The sequence below is a fragment of the Juglans regia genome, chromosome 6, assembly GCF_001411555.2.
Source record: "Juglans regia cultivar Chandler chromosome 6, Walnut 2.0, whole genome shotgun sequence".
In the NCBI taxonomy this organism is placed as follows: domain Eukaryota; kingdom Viridiplantae; phylum Streptophyta; class Magnoliopsida; order Fagales; family Juglandaceae; genus Juglans; species Juglans regia.
Window position 1 is genome coordinate 27,221,290 of NC_049906.1, and position 16,639 is coordinate 27,237,928.

The 16,639-nt window shown below is 38.0% G+C and overlaps 1 protein-coding gene across 2 annotated transcripts; it reads left to right on the forward strand.

Annotated features, from left to right (window-relative positions):
* The first annotated feature begins 217 nt into the window (after window positions 1-217).
* Window positions 218-11,617, forward strand: LOC108998204 (thaumatin-like protein 1b). Of its 2 annotated transcripts, none has more exons than XM_018974702.2 (3): window positions 218-330; window positions 10,277-10,366; window positions 10,919-11,617. In XM_018974702.2, exons 1-3 carry the CDS (start codon window positions 267-269, stop codon window positions 11,596-11,598), a joined length of 834 nt encoding a protein of 277 aa, XP_018830247.1. In that variant the 5' UTR covers window positions 218-266; the 3' UTR covers window positions 11,599-11,617. The 2 variants fall into 2 exon arrangements, with proteins under 2 accessions (XP_018830247.1, XP_018830248.1); XM_018974703.2 differs by having other exon boundaries at window positions 10,283-10,366.
* The last annotated feature ends 5,022 nt before the right edge of the window (window positions 11,618-16,639 follow it).

Below are 16,639 nucleotides of genomic sequence, written 5' to 3' on the forward strand. Positions count from 1 at the left end.
AATAAAATACTTTATGATTCTAAGTTCACATGTTAAACAAAAACTAAAAGGATTTATTTATTTATTTTTTAGTATTTTTAGGGCGGACATGACATTTACTACATTAATTTGTCGTAGGCCCTACCTAGACGTTCGATAGATGATCCATCGTTGGTCAAAGTAAACCGCGTATGAGACGAGCCTCCATATATAACATCAAGTTACGAGTATGGATCCCACCACGTTCATAATTAGAACAGCACCCAGCTCTGCAATATCTAGCAACGATGAAGAAGAAGACCCTTTCACCGATGATCTCCTGCCTTATCTTGGCCTTCTTTTTCCTCTCAGGTATGCTTCCATCGTCATCAATATCGAGATTTCTTCAACGTTTTATATAGCTTGAACAGAAATTTTAATTGCATATATGCTTTTATTTTGTCATTAAGCATTCATTTAGTTATGTGCTCCTGCCAGGTACCTACAAATCTTAATTATAAACGCTTTATCTATTGGATTTATATATGTATATATGTGTTTGTATGTATGTATTTAGATTAGATTTATGTATCAAGTAGGACTGTTCACCCGATCCAAAAAGCAGATTTCCGAACAAGCAATTCCAAAGTGGTCACCTTACCCGAATTTCTGACCTGAGTATGCTTTTGAAATCTGGATTTTCCGACCCGATTCCGCTTTCCAGTCTTGCACCAGCTAGCGGAGGAGGATACCGACTAGACTTGCTATTATCTGCACGAACCCAGCTCCCAAACTTGTTTGCATCTCCCAAGCTCGATCCCTTGATTCTCCCTGGCCTAATTTTTCTGAAATGTTTGTACTCAACACCTTTTGTTAGACTCATTGGCGTGGTGGTTGCCGGAAGCATGAGAGGATGTCAAAAATGTCCTCATTGGCGTCTCCTCGTCAAGATATACCAGAAAACAATGTTCGAATATTGGCCAGAACAATGTCCAAAATAGTGACAGCACGGGGCTAGTTTTCTACTATAATAAATCGCAACAGATTTTTTTTTCTACTATCGTAGACTTACACCTCTTTTACTATTTAGTTATTTTTTTCCTTTTGCTATTTTAATTTAGATAAAAAATTTCAGAATATGACATTCTTGCATAATCTAGAAGATAATAAACTCAAAACATAATCGTCTAAATTAATTCAAAATAACTTCAATTTTATAAAAATCGACTCAAAGAACAAAAATAATGTCAATTTTTATTAAATTGAATTTATTTTTAATTAAATTACATGATAACATTACTTGATTGAATTATTTTCTTCTGAATTATGCAAGCAGGCCATATTCTGAAATTTTTAATCACGATTTAAAGAGCAAAAGAAAAAAAAATTAGATAGTAAAATAATAGTAAATGAAGTGTAAATGTAACATTATCTAATTGCAAGATTATAGAAGCCGAGTCATCGGCCTTTGATTCCGGTAGGATTTTGTTCCTTAATGGGTCTATTCTTTAAGGATTGGGCTTGTGTTGGCCCGATTTTGAGTCAGTATTTCTATAAGGTATTAAGTTGAGTTTGAAGCTTGTGTTATTTGATTCTGGGCTTGAAGCTTGTAGATGTGATTCCGCCCATTGTTGCTTTGAATTTAATCCTTTCGGGTTTTAAGTTCATTGGGCTAGATCAAATCTTATAACCATACCCACCTTGAACTATTTGACGTTGTTTGATCATTGACAATGACCCGTTCGATCGGTTGACTTTAACTCGGTTTGACCGATTGACCCAGTTGATCGGGTCGCGCTGTTTGACACAGATATGAATCCCAATCCAGATCCGGTAGAATATAATAATAATATTTATTATTTTAATAATTTTTTATTAGAAAAAGATTTCAAAAATATTCTATTTTTTATCATCCTTATTTCACAATAAATAATTAAATAAATGCATATTTGCAATATTGTGCAGGTTTTCATGCATTTTCTTTTAAGACTTGTACATTGTTTGCATGCATAAACAATGAAAGATGGATAAAATCAACAATTTTGATTGGTTATGTATTTACCTATCATTGAATTTTATTGTTGTTTATAACAAAAGGATGAAAGGAAACTTGTAAATTCTAGGATCTATGGGAATATTTACTTTCATCCTATCTGTGAATAATTATTTGGGAGGATGTTTAGAACGATAAATTATTTTTTTAAGTATCTTGCACTTGGTGACTCATACATATCCAATTGATAAAGGGGTCATCCTAAGTTGTTTTATTTGACTTTTTTTCTTTATCATGCATAGGAGTCCATTTTATTTTTAGGACTCTAGCATAAATTAAGATATGATTATACGTAAGAATTTATTTTGTGTTTCAAATTCTAGTATATGTTTGAAATGAAAATTATTTTCATCACGAGTATATTTATGGGTGCATACTTCATACGTATGCATAATAAAGTTTATGTTATCCTCAGCTTTTGGTAAACATGTTTGAAATGAAAATTATATTTTCATTATGAGGATATTTATGGGAGAGATCTAGTGGCACTCTTAGATTGTATTTTAAATAGGTTTAATATACATGATTGTTCTCTAAGGACAACACCTTTTGTGAAAGGTGATAAACCAACTAAATCCCAATGCCCTCAAAATGATAGTAAGAGAAACCAAATGCAATTTATTCCATATACCTCATTTATTGGCAGTTTGATGTATGAATAAGCATGTAAGCATCCTGATATTGCCTATGTTGTTATTGTACTTGGGATATAGTTGAGTGATCCTCGATTGAATCTCTAGAAACCTGTTAAAAATGTACTCAGGTACTTACAGGGCACAAAAGTGTTTTTGAAAACATGTCGGTGATCCAACGTTCTAGATATAGTTGGATAGTTTGATGCCGATTGTACAAGTTGTCTAGATGACAAGAGATCAACTCAAGGTTATGTGTTCATGATGGCAAGAGGGTATTTTTTTTTATAAATGTCAAACAAACTTTTATCTCAGGATTGAGTATTGTGTATACCATTATGAGACCACTAAAGATATTTTGTATTTTGTAGTAGTTTCATTCTCTCATAATTCTAAGAGCTCTTCATACTCCAAGCATATTGACATTGAATATTTATTTATTAAAGAGAGTGGCTGAGTCTCATATTTATGTTGAGCACATTTTCACATAATATACGTTGGCTGATCTACTGACAAAAAATTTGGCGATAAAAATATTTCAGGAGCATGTAACCAATATGGGTTTGTTTGAGCCTTCTATTGTATTTAGTCGATAGGAATTTTGTATGTATGTGAGCATTGTGAATTTTGACTATGTTGCCACATGTTATTGTGTGCACATTTTGTTTATGACATTAACATAGTTGAACACAGGACATTCATGTTTATGTTGTTGGGCTTCTTATGAAAGTAAGTGTTAACCACTATTTCATATTATTTCTCCGTCATACTTGCATCTCATCTATCTAACTCATGTGATTGTGAGTACTTGTTGAGCTTCATACATCCTGTTGTTATATGGTTACCATAACTAATTAAATACTTACAAATACATTTTGGACTTGTTATGCTATGAAGATGCTTGTTTGGTTTTCATTTTGTGATTGAATGATTTATGTTGTCCAAGTGGAAGCTTGTTGTATTTATTATGGATTAGCATAGATCTTATATTGATCTTAGGATCATAATCGGATGGGACAACAATATTAATAGATGTGGATGCCCCTTCTCTCACCCTATAGATAATAGAATTAGCCAATTGGATTCTATCATGTTGTGTGGTTAGGGATAGAGAGAATTTTTTCCTCTGTCAAGTTTCAGCCGTTGCTACAGTGGTGCCAGTACAATGGAAAACGAATGTGCGGCTCTTGAGGTGATCTCTTAACCCTTAGTAGACTTTCCAACACAAACGTGCAAGCGCCACCAACTCAGACTCGCGGTTTCTCCTCTCAATTGTGGTTATCATCTTTTGCGCCTATTGGCAAGCCCACCTACTCATAATACGAGAGTGGGAACACCATGCAGCATATGACTGCCAAATCATCACCTTCCAAATTAGACCTCCTCCTCCTCCAAACTAGCTGATAACCCTCATCATCCTCTTCATCAGGAGTGTGTGCAGAGCTACTTGAAGGAAATGACATACAGTCATCCAAGTGCCCACGCATCAATTCCTCCATCCTGTGCTCAAACTCAGAGTAGGTATCGGTGGATTCAGGTTTCTGTTGCAGCATTTGAAAATCAGTCATCCTCACCCAACCCCCACGCGCACCAACAGAACCACACTCGAAGACCACCTTCAATCCGTCCAGAATGTAAACACTATAGAAAAGTGCAGAATTTACGTACTTGTGGGTTTAACTATCTTTGTGCTTTGATTTATTCCAAGATTCTCTCTATCTAGGATGGTGGTTCTAGAATATTTAGAATATCTTAGTATATTTGTGAATTGTAGTGAAATAGTTTGAGTTAAGTAGTGAAATAGATATCTTATTAGGTTTTGGGAAAAGAGAGAAAAAAAGGTGAATAAAAATACTATAAATTTAACATTATTTAAATATTAAATTGTTTGAATATAATAGTGAAAGCAAACAAAAGAAATAACAACATGCACACAATACACTAAGATTTAAGTGGTTCAGCTCAATGTGAGCCTACGTCTACTGGTTAGGTCGGTCTCAATAAATTCACTATCAACAAATGATGGAGTACAAGAGATTAATTTACAAACTCCTCTTTCCAAAGTGTCAAAACACTGTTGGAATATCACAAAGAGGACCTCTCTTTTCAATACAAAAGTCAGCAGTCTTAAAAGGTTCAGTGGTCATGAATGAGTGATGAAACATTCATATTTATACTGTAGCAGCGCAAACCTTAATTTACAAATGTTCGCTCGTAAATTAGGGTTGTCATCCGGCTCAAGCTGAGTGTCGAGCAGGTGTCAAGCGAAGCTCTCTGGATGCCATACTACTCGTGCTGAGTATCGAGCAACTAATGAGCGAACTCTCTAGATGCCATCCCACTTGAGCTGAGAGTCGAGTGGGTGTTGAGCGAAGCTCTTTGTTTGTGTCCAGCTCGAGCTTACTGTCGAGCTGCTGATAAGCGAACTCACTGGGTGAGTCTTTGCTCGAGCGGCAGAGACACCGCTCAAGCTAACAATCGTTAGAGGTGCTTTTTCAACAAGATTCAAGCCACCTCTCAACAAATCTCCATCTTAGATTGAATCCTACCAAGCCTAACAAGAATCCATTAACCAACAAAACTGACCCCCTCCACCAAATCCCCTAAGAGAATTACATACCCCAAACACCAATCAAGTCCAAGCAAAGTTTGAACTTGTATATTGGAACTGGCTTTGTCATCATATCTGCTGGATTTTTATTAATAGCAATCTTCTAAATTTCTAACATGCCCTCAGTAACAACTTTTTGAAGAAAATGATACCTGATGTCAATATGCTTTGTTCTCTCATGATACATTTGATTTTTGGTCAAATGTATTGCACTTTGGCTGTCACAAAACACTGAAATTGCATCCTGCTGCAGTCCCAAATCACTGATCAGACCCTTCAACCAAATGGCTTCCTTAACAGCCTCGACTGCTGCCATATACTCTGCTTCTGTAGTTGATAAAGCAACAGTAGATTGCAGTGTTGCTTTCCAACTAATAGCAGAACCACACAAAGAGAAAACATACTCTGTCAATGATCTTCTCTTATCCAAATCCCTGGCATAGTCAGAATCAATATAACCAAACACCCTCGAATTGTAGTCAATTTCTCTATCAAAGACTAAGCTAAGATTCGAAGTACCTCTCAAATACCTGAGTATCCATTTCACAGCTTGCCAATGAGCTCTACTCGGATTAGCCATGTACGTGCTAACATCACTCACTGTCTGTGAAATATTTGGACGAGTAGAAACCATTGCATACATAATACTGCCAACTGCACTGGAATAAGGAACACTAGCCATGAACCGTTCCTCCTCGTCTGTCTAAGGAGATAGGGATGCTGAAATTTTAAAATGTGTAGCAAGTTGTGTACTTATTGGTTTGGAATTAGACATTCCAAATCTCTGAAGAACTTTCTCATTGTACTTTCCCTAGGACAAGTGCAACTTTTCAGCTTTTCTATCTCTATGGATCTCCATCCCCAAAATCTTCTTTGTAGCACCTAAATCTTTCATTCCAAACTCATTTCTGAGTTGGGTTTTCAACAAGCTAATGTCATATATGTTTTTAGTAGCAATAAGCATATAATCAACATAAAGTAGCAAATAAATGAAAAAACCCATCAGATAACTGCTTATGATAAACACAACTATCATAGTTACTTATCACATAACCATGATCTGTCATAAAAGAATCAAAACATTTATACCATTGCTTCGGAGACTGCTTCAAACCATACAATGATTTCTTCAATATGCACACATAATCTTCCTTTCCTTGAACAATGAATCCCTCCGACTGATGCATGTAAATGATCTCCTCAAGCTCACCATGCAGGAACGTTGTTTTAACACCAAGTTGCTGAAGCTCTAGGTCATACGCTGCCACCATAGCAAGCAACACCCTAATTGAACTGTGTTTCACCACTGGAGAGAAAACTTCATTGAAGTCGATGCCTTCTCTCTAACTCTAGCCTTTTGAAACTAAGCGTGCCTAGTAACTTGAATCTGCAACACCCTAGATTCTCTCTTTTCTTTTGAAGACCTATTCGCAACCAATAGTCTTCGTCTTCTTAGGCAACTTAACCAAATCCCAGGTTTGGTTCTTGTGAAGAGACTCAATCTCCTCAGTCATCGCTATGCACCATCGTGCATACTCCTTACTTTTGACAGCTTTTGAATAATTGGAAGGCTCCTGACCATCTATGTCCTCTGCTATAGTAAGTGCATACATCACCATGTATGTATGAGCATACTTTGAGGTGGGCTGATCTGCCTCCTCTGTCTACCAGTAGCAATACTGTGGTCTTGCTCCCTTTGTGCACCATCATCAAAGTCAAGGTCATGCTCATCAGTAATATCATGATCTTGGGTGCTGCCTAGCACCCCTTGTAAAGCCTCAACCTATAACTCCACTTTCTTGCCATTACCCTGCTCTTCACCTGTAGACACAGTAAGCTCATTTCTCAGATTAAGCATGGATTGTTCATCAAATACAACGTCCTTGCTAATTAAAAACTTGGGTGATTTAGGACCAGTACACCATAACCTGAATCCTTTCACCCCACTGGCATATCCAATAAATATGTCATTCTTTGCCCTTGGCTTAAGTTTTCCATCATTAACATGGGAATATGTTGGACAACCAAAAATTTTCAAAGTAGAATAATCAGAGGGAGTACCAGACCATACATCATTTGGAGTTTTTAAACCAATAGCTGTGGCTGGACAACGATTAACCAAATAGCAAGTTGTGTTGACTACTTTAGCTCTGAAATCTTTAGACAAGCCGGCATTTGAAAGCATACTGCGGGCTCTCTCCAAAATAGTTCTATTCATCCGTTCAACCACCCCCTTTTGCTGTGGAGTATGTCTTACTATGTGGTGCCTCACAATGCCTTCATCTTTGCAGAATTCATCAAAGTTACCTCCACAAAATTGCATACCATTGTCGGTTTGAAGTCGCTTAACCTTCTTGCCTGTCTGATTTTCAATCAAAAGTTTCCACTATTTAAAGTTAGCAAATACATCACTCTTTTGTTTCAGAAAATAAACCCAAACCTTCTGTGAGTAATCATCAATGAAAGTAAGCAAATATTGGGCTCCACCTTTCAATGGAACAGAAGATGGACCCCAAAGATCAGAATGAATATAGTCCACAGTACTTGTAGTTCTATGAATCCCTGTAGTAAACTAAATCCTGCACTGTTTTCCAAACACACAATGTTCACAAGATTCAAGTTTTCCTATTTTTTTTATCACGCAACAAACCCTGCTTACTCAAAATAGACGTCCCATTTTCATTCATGTGACCCAAATGCATGTGCCATAAACGGGTAATGTCTGAGTCTGGATTATCTAAAATAGACACTGCAGCTGCATCTGTCATTGTACTAACCTGAAGGAAATAAAGATCATCTGTCTTATCTCCTCTCATTATAATCATGGAGCCCCTACTGACTCTAATAGCTCCACGTTCACCAGTGTAATGGAAACTCAAAGAATCAAGAGTGCCCAAGGAAATAAGATTTTTCTTCAAATCTGATGTGTCAGACGTTAGACAATGTCCTTAAAATCCCATCAAACATCTTAATCCTATTTGAATCAATCCCAACAATTTTACACGCTATATCATTTCACATCAAAACAGAGCTATAGTTGACTGGCTCATAGGTAGTGAAGCAGTCCTTCTTGGGACACATATGAAAAGTACAAGCTGAGTCTATGACCCACTTGTCACCATAGCAACTATTTGAGCCGCTAATTGCTAGGAAAATATCTACAACATTAGACGTTTCATCAGCAATGCTAACAACATTAGATGAACTAGTGCCTTTCTCTTTATTTTTCAGTTTAGGACACTCATTTTTATAATGACCAAATTTATGATAGTAATGACATTTAACATTTTTCTTATTAAATTTCGACTGTGAACTGCTCCTGAATTTACTCATGTTCTTATCTGAACTTCTCTCATTTGAGCTACTCCTACTAGAGGAACCCTTAACAAACAAACCATTGACTTGATTATCCGTCCCCTTCAAATTTAATTTAGCTTTTAATTCCTTAGAGTTCAAAGCAGATTTTATATTTGCTAAGGAAATAGTATATCTACCATACAACATTGAATTCACGAAGTTATCAAATGACATAGGCAACGAATACAAAACAATCAAGGCTTGATCCTTTTCTTCAAGTTTAATGTCAATATTCCTCAAATCTATAATAATCTTATTAAATTCATCTAATTGTTCAGAGATAGGAGTATCTTTCTTCATTTTGAGTGTGTATAACCGTTGCTTCAAATACAAATGGTTGGTGAGAAATTTCTTCATATACAAACTCTTAAGTTTAGCCCAAAGACCAACAACGGTCTCCTCATCGGCAACCTCCCTCAAAACTCCATCTGATAATGACAACAAAATGGCACTATGTGCCTTCTCTTCATCTTCTCTTGCCGGTGCAGGAGAATCATCGGATACCTTCCCATCCAATACCATCGACAAGCCTTGTTGTTGCAGCAAAGCCTTCATCTTGATGCGCTATAAAGTAAAGCTGTTTTGACCGTTGAATTTCTCCACTTCAAACTTTGTTATAGCCATCACTCAAGACTTCACATAGAACCTGGCGCTCTGATACCAGCTTGTTGGGAATGGATCGATTATTAAAAGGCTAAGTTGAAGCAAATAATAGCGGAAGCAAACAAAAGAAATAACAACAAGCACACAATACACCAAGATTTAAGTGGTTCAGCTCAATGTGAGCCTACGTCCACTGGCGAGGTCAGTCTCAATGAATTCACTATCAAAAAATGATGGAGTACAAGAGATTAATTTACAAACTCCTCTTCCAAAGTGTCAAAACACTGTTGGAATATTACAAAGATGACCTCTCTTTTCAATACAAAAGTTGGCAGCCTTAAAAGGTTCAAAAGTCATGAATGAATGATGAAACATTCATATTTATATTGTAGCAGCGTGAACCCTAATTTACGAACATTCGCTTGAGCAAGCGTTAGGATTGTCATCCCGCTCGAGCTGAGTGTCGAGTGGGTGTCGAGTGAAACTCCCTGTTTGTGTCCAGCTTAAGCTCACTGTCGCTCGAGCGAACAATCCTTAGAGGTGCTTTTTCAACAAAGATTCAAGCCACCTCTCAACAAATACTTTTGTTTTGAAATTTGAAAAAGTTGTATTGTTTTTTGTGTTTTATTCGGGAGTGTATGAAAGTTATAATGATTAAATAATGATTATATAGAAAATATGAATATTTAAAATTGAAAAGTATTTTGTGTTTGAGTGATGCTCGGGAAAGAAATATCTGAGAATGTCTAAGAACACTTGAGAATAGTTATGTTGCCAAAATGAGCCTAATCCTCCAACAAACAAGCTTATGAGTAATTATTATGTGTTGTTGGAGAAGAGACGTGGCATAATCATTCTATCACAAAATTACATGCCAATAAAAATTGATTGTTTACATATATAATTAAGTAATTTTAATTATATGACATACTGTAATAGAATATGAATACTATGTCATAGCATATACATGCACTTATATCATTGTGATAAGCATGCATGTGTGACTTACTAGCTGATATGGTATATATTTGACTAACTTCATTTGCTCTTCATATATCTAAGATGCAGGATCTAATGGCTCGGATGTTCAACATATATGCACAGTGACAAGCAGGCCGGACGAAGTCAGGATTATGATTTTGAAGAGGCCAGGTATTTTAGATTGGAATAAATAGTTCAATTGGAGAATTCTAGGAACAGCCCTAACAAAATGATAATAAACAAAGGAAATGATTAAAGAGCAACAAATAAAAAATAAACTCAAAACCTAAAGAAAAATATAGGCATTTCACAAAAAACATAACAACGAAAAAGCTTATCTAATGTTTTAATTAAAAAGTGTATACACAAATTAGGTTAAGCAAACATAAAAATTAAAATTATGATTTAAAATCTTCACAAAAGTTTTAGAGAATATTAATGACTACAAATAAAAAGACTTTATTTATCTTCTCCTATGTCTTAAATGTGTATAAAAGTAAATATTATTTTTCTAATAAATCTCCTAATTAAGAATTCTATCAATGTATTATATAAAATTAAATTAAATGAATAATAATATAGTTAAAATATTAAATTGTATTAAGAATTCTTAAATATTAACCTTTGCTTAGAGCCTTGGGGGTGCCTCCCCCCCGCCTACTCTTGGCTTCGTGGTGGCAAGGCATTATTTTGTTTGATGTTGCATATGTATGAATGTTGCAGGTGTTCAATCCACTAGAATAACGTTCACAAACAACTGTCCGACTACCATCTGGCCAGGAACCCTAACCACTAATCAGAAACCTCAACTATCAACAACCGGATTTGAGTTAGCATCTGAAGCATCCACATCACTGGGTGTCCAAGCGCCATGGACTGGCCAGTTTTGGGCACGAACTGGTTGCTCCACTGACGCCTCAGGAACGTTCTCTTGCACTACTGCGGATTGCGCCTCCAGACAGGTTGCATGCAATGGCAATGGTGCCGTCCCGCCAGCATCTTTGGTAGAAATCAACATAGCAGCGAATAACGGGCAAGACTTTTATGATGTCAGCCTTGTCGATGGCTTCAACTTGCCTGTTTCAGTGAGCACAGAAGGCGGGAGCGGTGATTGCCAGACCTCGAGTTGCTCGGCCAATGTGAACGTGGTTTGCCCAGCAGAGCTGCAACTGAAAGTCGCGGATGGGAGCGTGGTCGCATGCAAGAGCGCATGCAAAACGTTCAATCGGCCACAATACTGCTGCACTGGCGATTTCAGTACTCCACAATCATGTCGTCCCACGAACTATTCCATGATCTTCGAGAACCAGTGCCCTCAAGCTTATAGCTATGCTTATGATGATGTGAACAGCACCTTCACCTGCTCCGGTGCACCTAATTACATTATCACTTTCTGCCCTTGAATAACGTCTAGCTTGATCATGAGATGAGGTTTCTATCTAGTAATACTACATACTATTATCTTGTGATAATATACCATCAAAAGCTTATTTCGATCTATTTGGATCGATAAAAACTAACTCCTAACATGAGGTTTCTATCATTCTTACATTTGAAGCTAGGTCCATACATTACTTAATCCAACACTTACTACAAGAAAAAAGGCCTATTATGGCAATTTAAATTTTGTTGCAAAAGAAATCGGTGATAATAATGTGTAGTCACGACGATTACAACTTCGTCGTTGAATTCCATCATGAAGTTGAGATATATTACCCGTGGACTTATTATTTTATTTGTTGTAGCAATTTTTGAGCTATTGTGAGATGTTTTATTGTCGCAAATAACAGGTTTATGTTGCGACAGTTTCTTTCCTTAGTAATGAAACTTTGTAATGGCAGATTTTATTAATTGGGCACCAAAAGGCATCACTTATTTCTCAGACCCTATCGTTTCGCACGGCTCAGTCTTTTAATCCCACATTCTTCTTCTATGTAACGGACGTGTTTCACACCACCAACCGCACGGATGACCTGCAACAATGAAGGGACGGCGTTGGTCACCCTGGGTAATCTCCAATGCTTAAGTCAGTAACAACATAAAGATAAGTGTATAAAAATGAAGATGATTTGTTTGTTACGTCTTGGGGTTATTTATAGAAGGACGTGGCGTGATGGTGACTAACTCTGATCACCATTCCCATGTGCGTATCCTTCATGATCCCTTATTAAATGGAGAGAATACCTCCTGTTTCGTATGAGTTATCTCGCTTAAGATGATCATTTCCAACTATGGGTTTTATCTCCAACTCTTTGGGTGTTATCTATCTCATGGTTGCGATTACGAGCTGTCCGACCATAGGGCTCCTGACCCTAAGCATTGGGCTAATTTCCTTGGTGATGGGCCCGAAGCCCAGGGGATCCAAATGTCCCCTCCATTCTACATCCAACCCTACCTCATATTCAATTTCCCTACCAAATAGAAGACAAATCGAGATTCCACGGCAGTCAGAGCTTTACACACGATGATCCTCCTCCTCCTAAGATTCCACGGCCTCGCAGACTCGTCCACAAGTGGTGATTGGCCAACCTCCTCATCTTCCTCAAACTATATTATTTTCCTCTTCTCCCATTTGCCATCCTAAAAAACCCATCTTTAATCTTGTTAGCCTCGATCCCTTTTCAGATCAAACAAGACCTCCTTTCTCAACGCTTCTAATTCCCTTGTTGCCTTCTCCCTCTCCTCTACTATCCATTCCTGATTTCCAATCCTTCTTCCTTTACCTATGAGTTGGGTGACTGGCGAGCTATCTTGTGTCTGTTATGATTCTGATTGTAAAAAAATGTAGAAGAATGGATAGAGGAAATGGAAATGTATCTGGAATGGAAAATGGAAGAAAATATACTGCATATTACGGATTAAACTATAAAGATAGATGGGTTTTCGAGGAACCCTAGCCTCCAATGTTATGATTAAGCCAATACAAGATATTCGATAATGGTGCTACCCCACTCCTTATATTCCTTCAGCCCACTACTTACAACCTCAAACACTTCACATATAGCCACTACATAATAGAAAGTAAAAATAACAGGAAGTAAAATGCTTTAATGAAACAGTGCGTAAAACATAAATGCAAAACGGTGCGTTCCTGGTGCTTGAAACGGTGCGGTTTGTCCTCCCTTGCTGCTATGCGTTTTGCCTTTTATTCCTTGCCTTGTAAATGACCCTGTATGACCAAAGCCTTTGACGTCATTTCCCCTTCCTTTGACTTCAAGCCTCTGACTTCACTTCGCATCCCTAACTCCACTTCATTCCATCTGCTCTTCCTTGAGGTCATAACAGGCCCCCACAATTAGAGAACCTTGCCCACAAGGTGGGGATAGGTTTCCTGTAATTTCCATAGGGGTTCCCAAGTGTTATTTTTGGTGGTGGCTCTAATCCATTTTATGAGAACTTCCGTGATGGCGCTTGACTCGACAATCCATGATGTATTCTGGTTTTGGTTGAATCTCACCACTCGCATTAACTGGTGGTAGTGAAGGGGGTGGTTGGATCTACTCGCCGAGCTTCCTCTTGAGGCTGGAGATGTGAAACACTGGGTGAATTCGAGCGGTAGGAGGTAGTCCAAACGGTAAGCCACTGCACCTAGCCGTTGGACCACTTGGAACGGCCGATAAAATCTTGGTGATAGCTTGAGATTGTGACGAGGTGCCACTAATTTCTGCCGGTAGGGTTGAAGACGAAGGTAAAACCAATCCCCAACCTAGAACTCTCTTTTTGTCCTTTTTTTATCCATATACGATTTCACCTGTTGTTGAGTGAAATGGAGATTTTCCTTCAATATTTGCTTGATATGCTCTCTGACTTGCAAAAATTGGTCCACTACTTCATTTTTTGTTGTGCCTATAATATACGCTGTGAGTTTAGGAGGTGGGTACCCATATAGGACTTCAAAAGGAATGATCTTTGTAGATGTATGATAGGAGCTCTTGTACCACCATTCTGCCATAGATAACCACTAAGGCCAACCCCTTGATTTAGCCCCTGCATAGCATCAGAGATAACACTCTAGAGTTTTATTTAGTGCCTTGGTCTAACCGTCAATTTGGGGATGGTAGGCCAAGCTACAGTTCATAGCAGATCCCTTTAGCGTGAACAAGGAATATTTGGTCAAGTGATCCACTACCACCAATATCACACTCGCCCCTTGAGACAAGGGTAGCCCTTCGATAAAATCCAGTGATATTTCCTCCCAAGCCTGTTTAGAAACCGGAATGGGCTATAAAAGACCAGTTGGATGGCTTGTCTCACACTTATTCACTTGGCAAATGTCACACTCCTTTTAATATCCTTTTTCATGCCTTTCCAATAAAACGCCCGCTTCACCCTTTGGTATGTCTTGAGATACCCTGAGTGACTAGCGTGAGGGCTATCATGTATGTATTGGAGAATAAATGGAGCCTTAGAGTCGATGACAAAACTTCCCTTCTTAAGTGTGAGGCCCTGCTGCAAAGCATAACCTTTAGGCACCTCCTGACCATCCTGCAGTTTTGCCAACCACTCCTACATTTCAGGGGAAGTAGTATAACTCAGTTTGAGCTCTTCAATCCAAATGGGTGTGGGAAACAATATAACAGCTAAAACTACCTCTTGTAACTCTGTAACCTGATTATTTCAGGAAAGAGCATCCGCCACCTTATTGTCCCTCCCCTTTTTATACTCAATCTTAAATCATAGCTCATTAACTTAGTCAACCATTTCTATTGAGCTATAGTCCCTACTTTCTACTCTAATAAATACTTTCGAGCTTGTTGGTCTATCTTAACAACAAAGGACTGTCCAAGAAGATATGGCCTCCACTTTTGCACTGCCGTGACCAAGGCTAGTAGTTCTTTCTCATATGTTGACAATGAGAGAACCCTTCCCTTCAAGGCCTTACTTAGGAAGGCAATAGGCTACCCTGTTTGCTGGAGTACTGCTCCTAACCCAATCCCACTTGCGTCACATTCAATAGTAAAACTCGGAAGCCTTAGGACTGGGGGTTGTGTCACCGCAGCCTTAAGTTGTTGAAAGGCTGTTTATGCTACCCCATTCCAAGAAAAAAAACATTCTTTTTCAATAACTCAGTTAAAGGAGCAACAATGAGGTCATAGTTGCGAATAAGTTTTTTGTAATATCCTGTTAAGCCCAGGAATCCCCTTAAAGACTTGGTATTTGCTGGAATTGGCCAATCTAGCATTGAAGGCACCTTGTTTGGGTCGGCTTTAACCCATTCAACCATCACTATGTGGCCCATATCCTCAACCTCTCTCACCCCAAAACTACATTTAGATAGTTTAGTGTAAAGCTGAGTTTTCAACAGTACCTCCATAACCTGTCTAAGGTGACATAAATGCTCTTCCTCCCCCTTACTATAGACCATAATGTTGTAAAGAAAAAAAAAACTAATACAAATCTCTTGAGAAATGGTTTGAAGATGTCATTCATTAACCCTTGAAACGTAGACAGGGCATTGGTGAGCCCAAAGGACATCACTAAGAACTCATAGTGGCCCTCATGAGCTCGAAAGGCAATTTTGTGTATGTCTTCCGGTACAAGTCTGATTTGGTGATAATCGGACCTCAAGTCCAGTTTAGAAAAAATCACTAACCCATGTAACTCATCTAAAAACTCATCAATGACGGGTATAGGGAATTTATCCTTAATCGTCTCCTGATTAAGGGCCCTATAATTTACGCACAAGCGCCAACTATCATCTGCCTTGCGCACTAAAATCACCGGGGATGAAAATGGGCTAGAACTCAACCTTTTTACTCTTGTTTTCAACAAATCAACCACAATCTTCTCAATCTCTGATTTTTTATAATAGGGATATCAGTAAGGTCAAGTTGAGATTGGAGGGGTTCCTTCCTTGAGGACTATTTTATGGTCTTGTTTTGTTGTGGGTGGCAACCCAGTGGGTTCTTCAAAAATCTTGTTAAATTCATTAAGCAGGAGCTGCATTTTTGGGTCTACTAGTTGTTGTTTAGTGTTAATTGGGGTTGTAATTAACTGCAAAAACAGTCCCTACCCATACTTACACTGTCCAGTAAGGCTTTCTTCCCACCCTCAAACGTGTAACTACTTAACTTCATAGCCAACAGCTGAATTGGTTTCTCATTCCAAGTGCATTTCATGGACAATTTAGAGAAATCCCAAACAATAGGACCTAAGGTGACCAACCACTAGACTCCTGAAACAGCATCACAACCACCCAAGGGAAGTAGGTAATAAGATGGATAGAAAGAATTACCTTAAATTTTAGTGGTTACCTCCCTACAAAGCCCTTCACTATGGATGGTATCTCCATTGGCCACCTTGACTGACAGCCTTGCTATTGGTTTTACACACAAATTTGTCCTTCTGCTAACAGATGGGTCTAAAAAATTATGGGTGCTCCCCGAGTCCACCAAAATCACCAACTTCTCTCCCCCAACCGTCCCATGGATTGTCATAGTATTT

What these genes read in the sequence shown, in the direction of transcription:
- LOC108998204 (XM_018974702.2), top strand. Translation starts at nt 267, where the DNA reads ATGAAGAAGAAGACCCTTTCACCGATGATCTCCTGCCTTATCTTGGCC. An exon ending in GGCCTTCTTTTTCCTCTCAG is followed by an intron (nt 331 to 10,276) that starts GTATGCTTCCAT and finishes CATATATCTAAG; the next exon opens with ATGCAGGATCTAATGGCTCG. An exon ending in TATGATTTTGAAGAGGCCAG is followed by an intron (nt 10,367 to 10,918) that starts GTATTTTAGATT and finishes TGAATGTTGCAG; the next exon opens with GTGTTCAATCCACTAGAATA.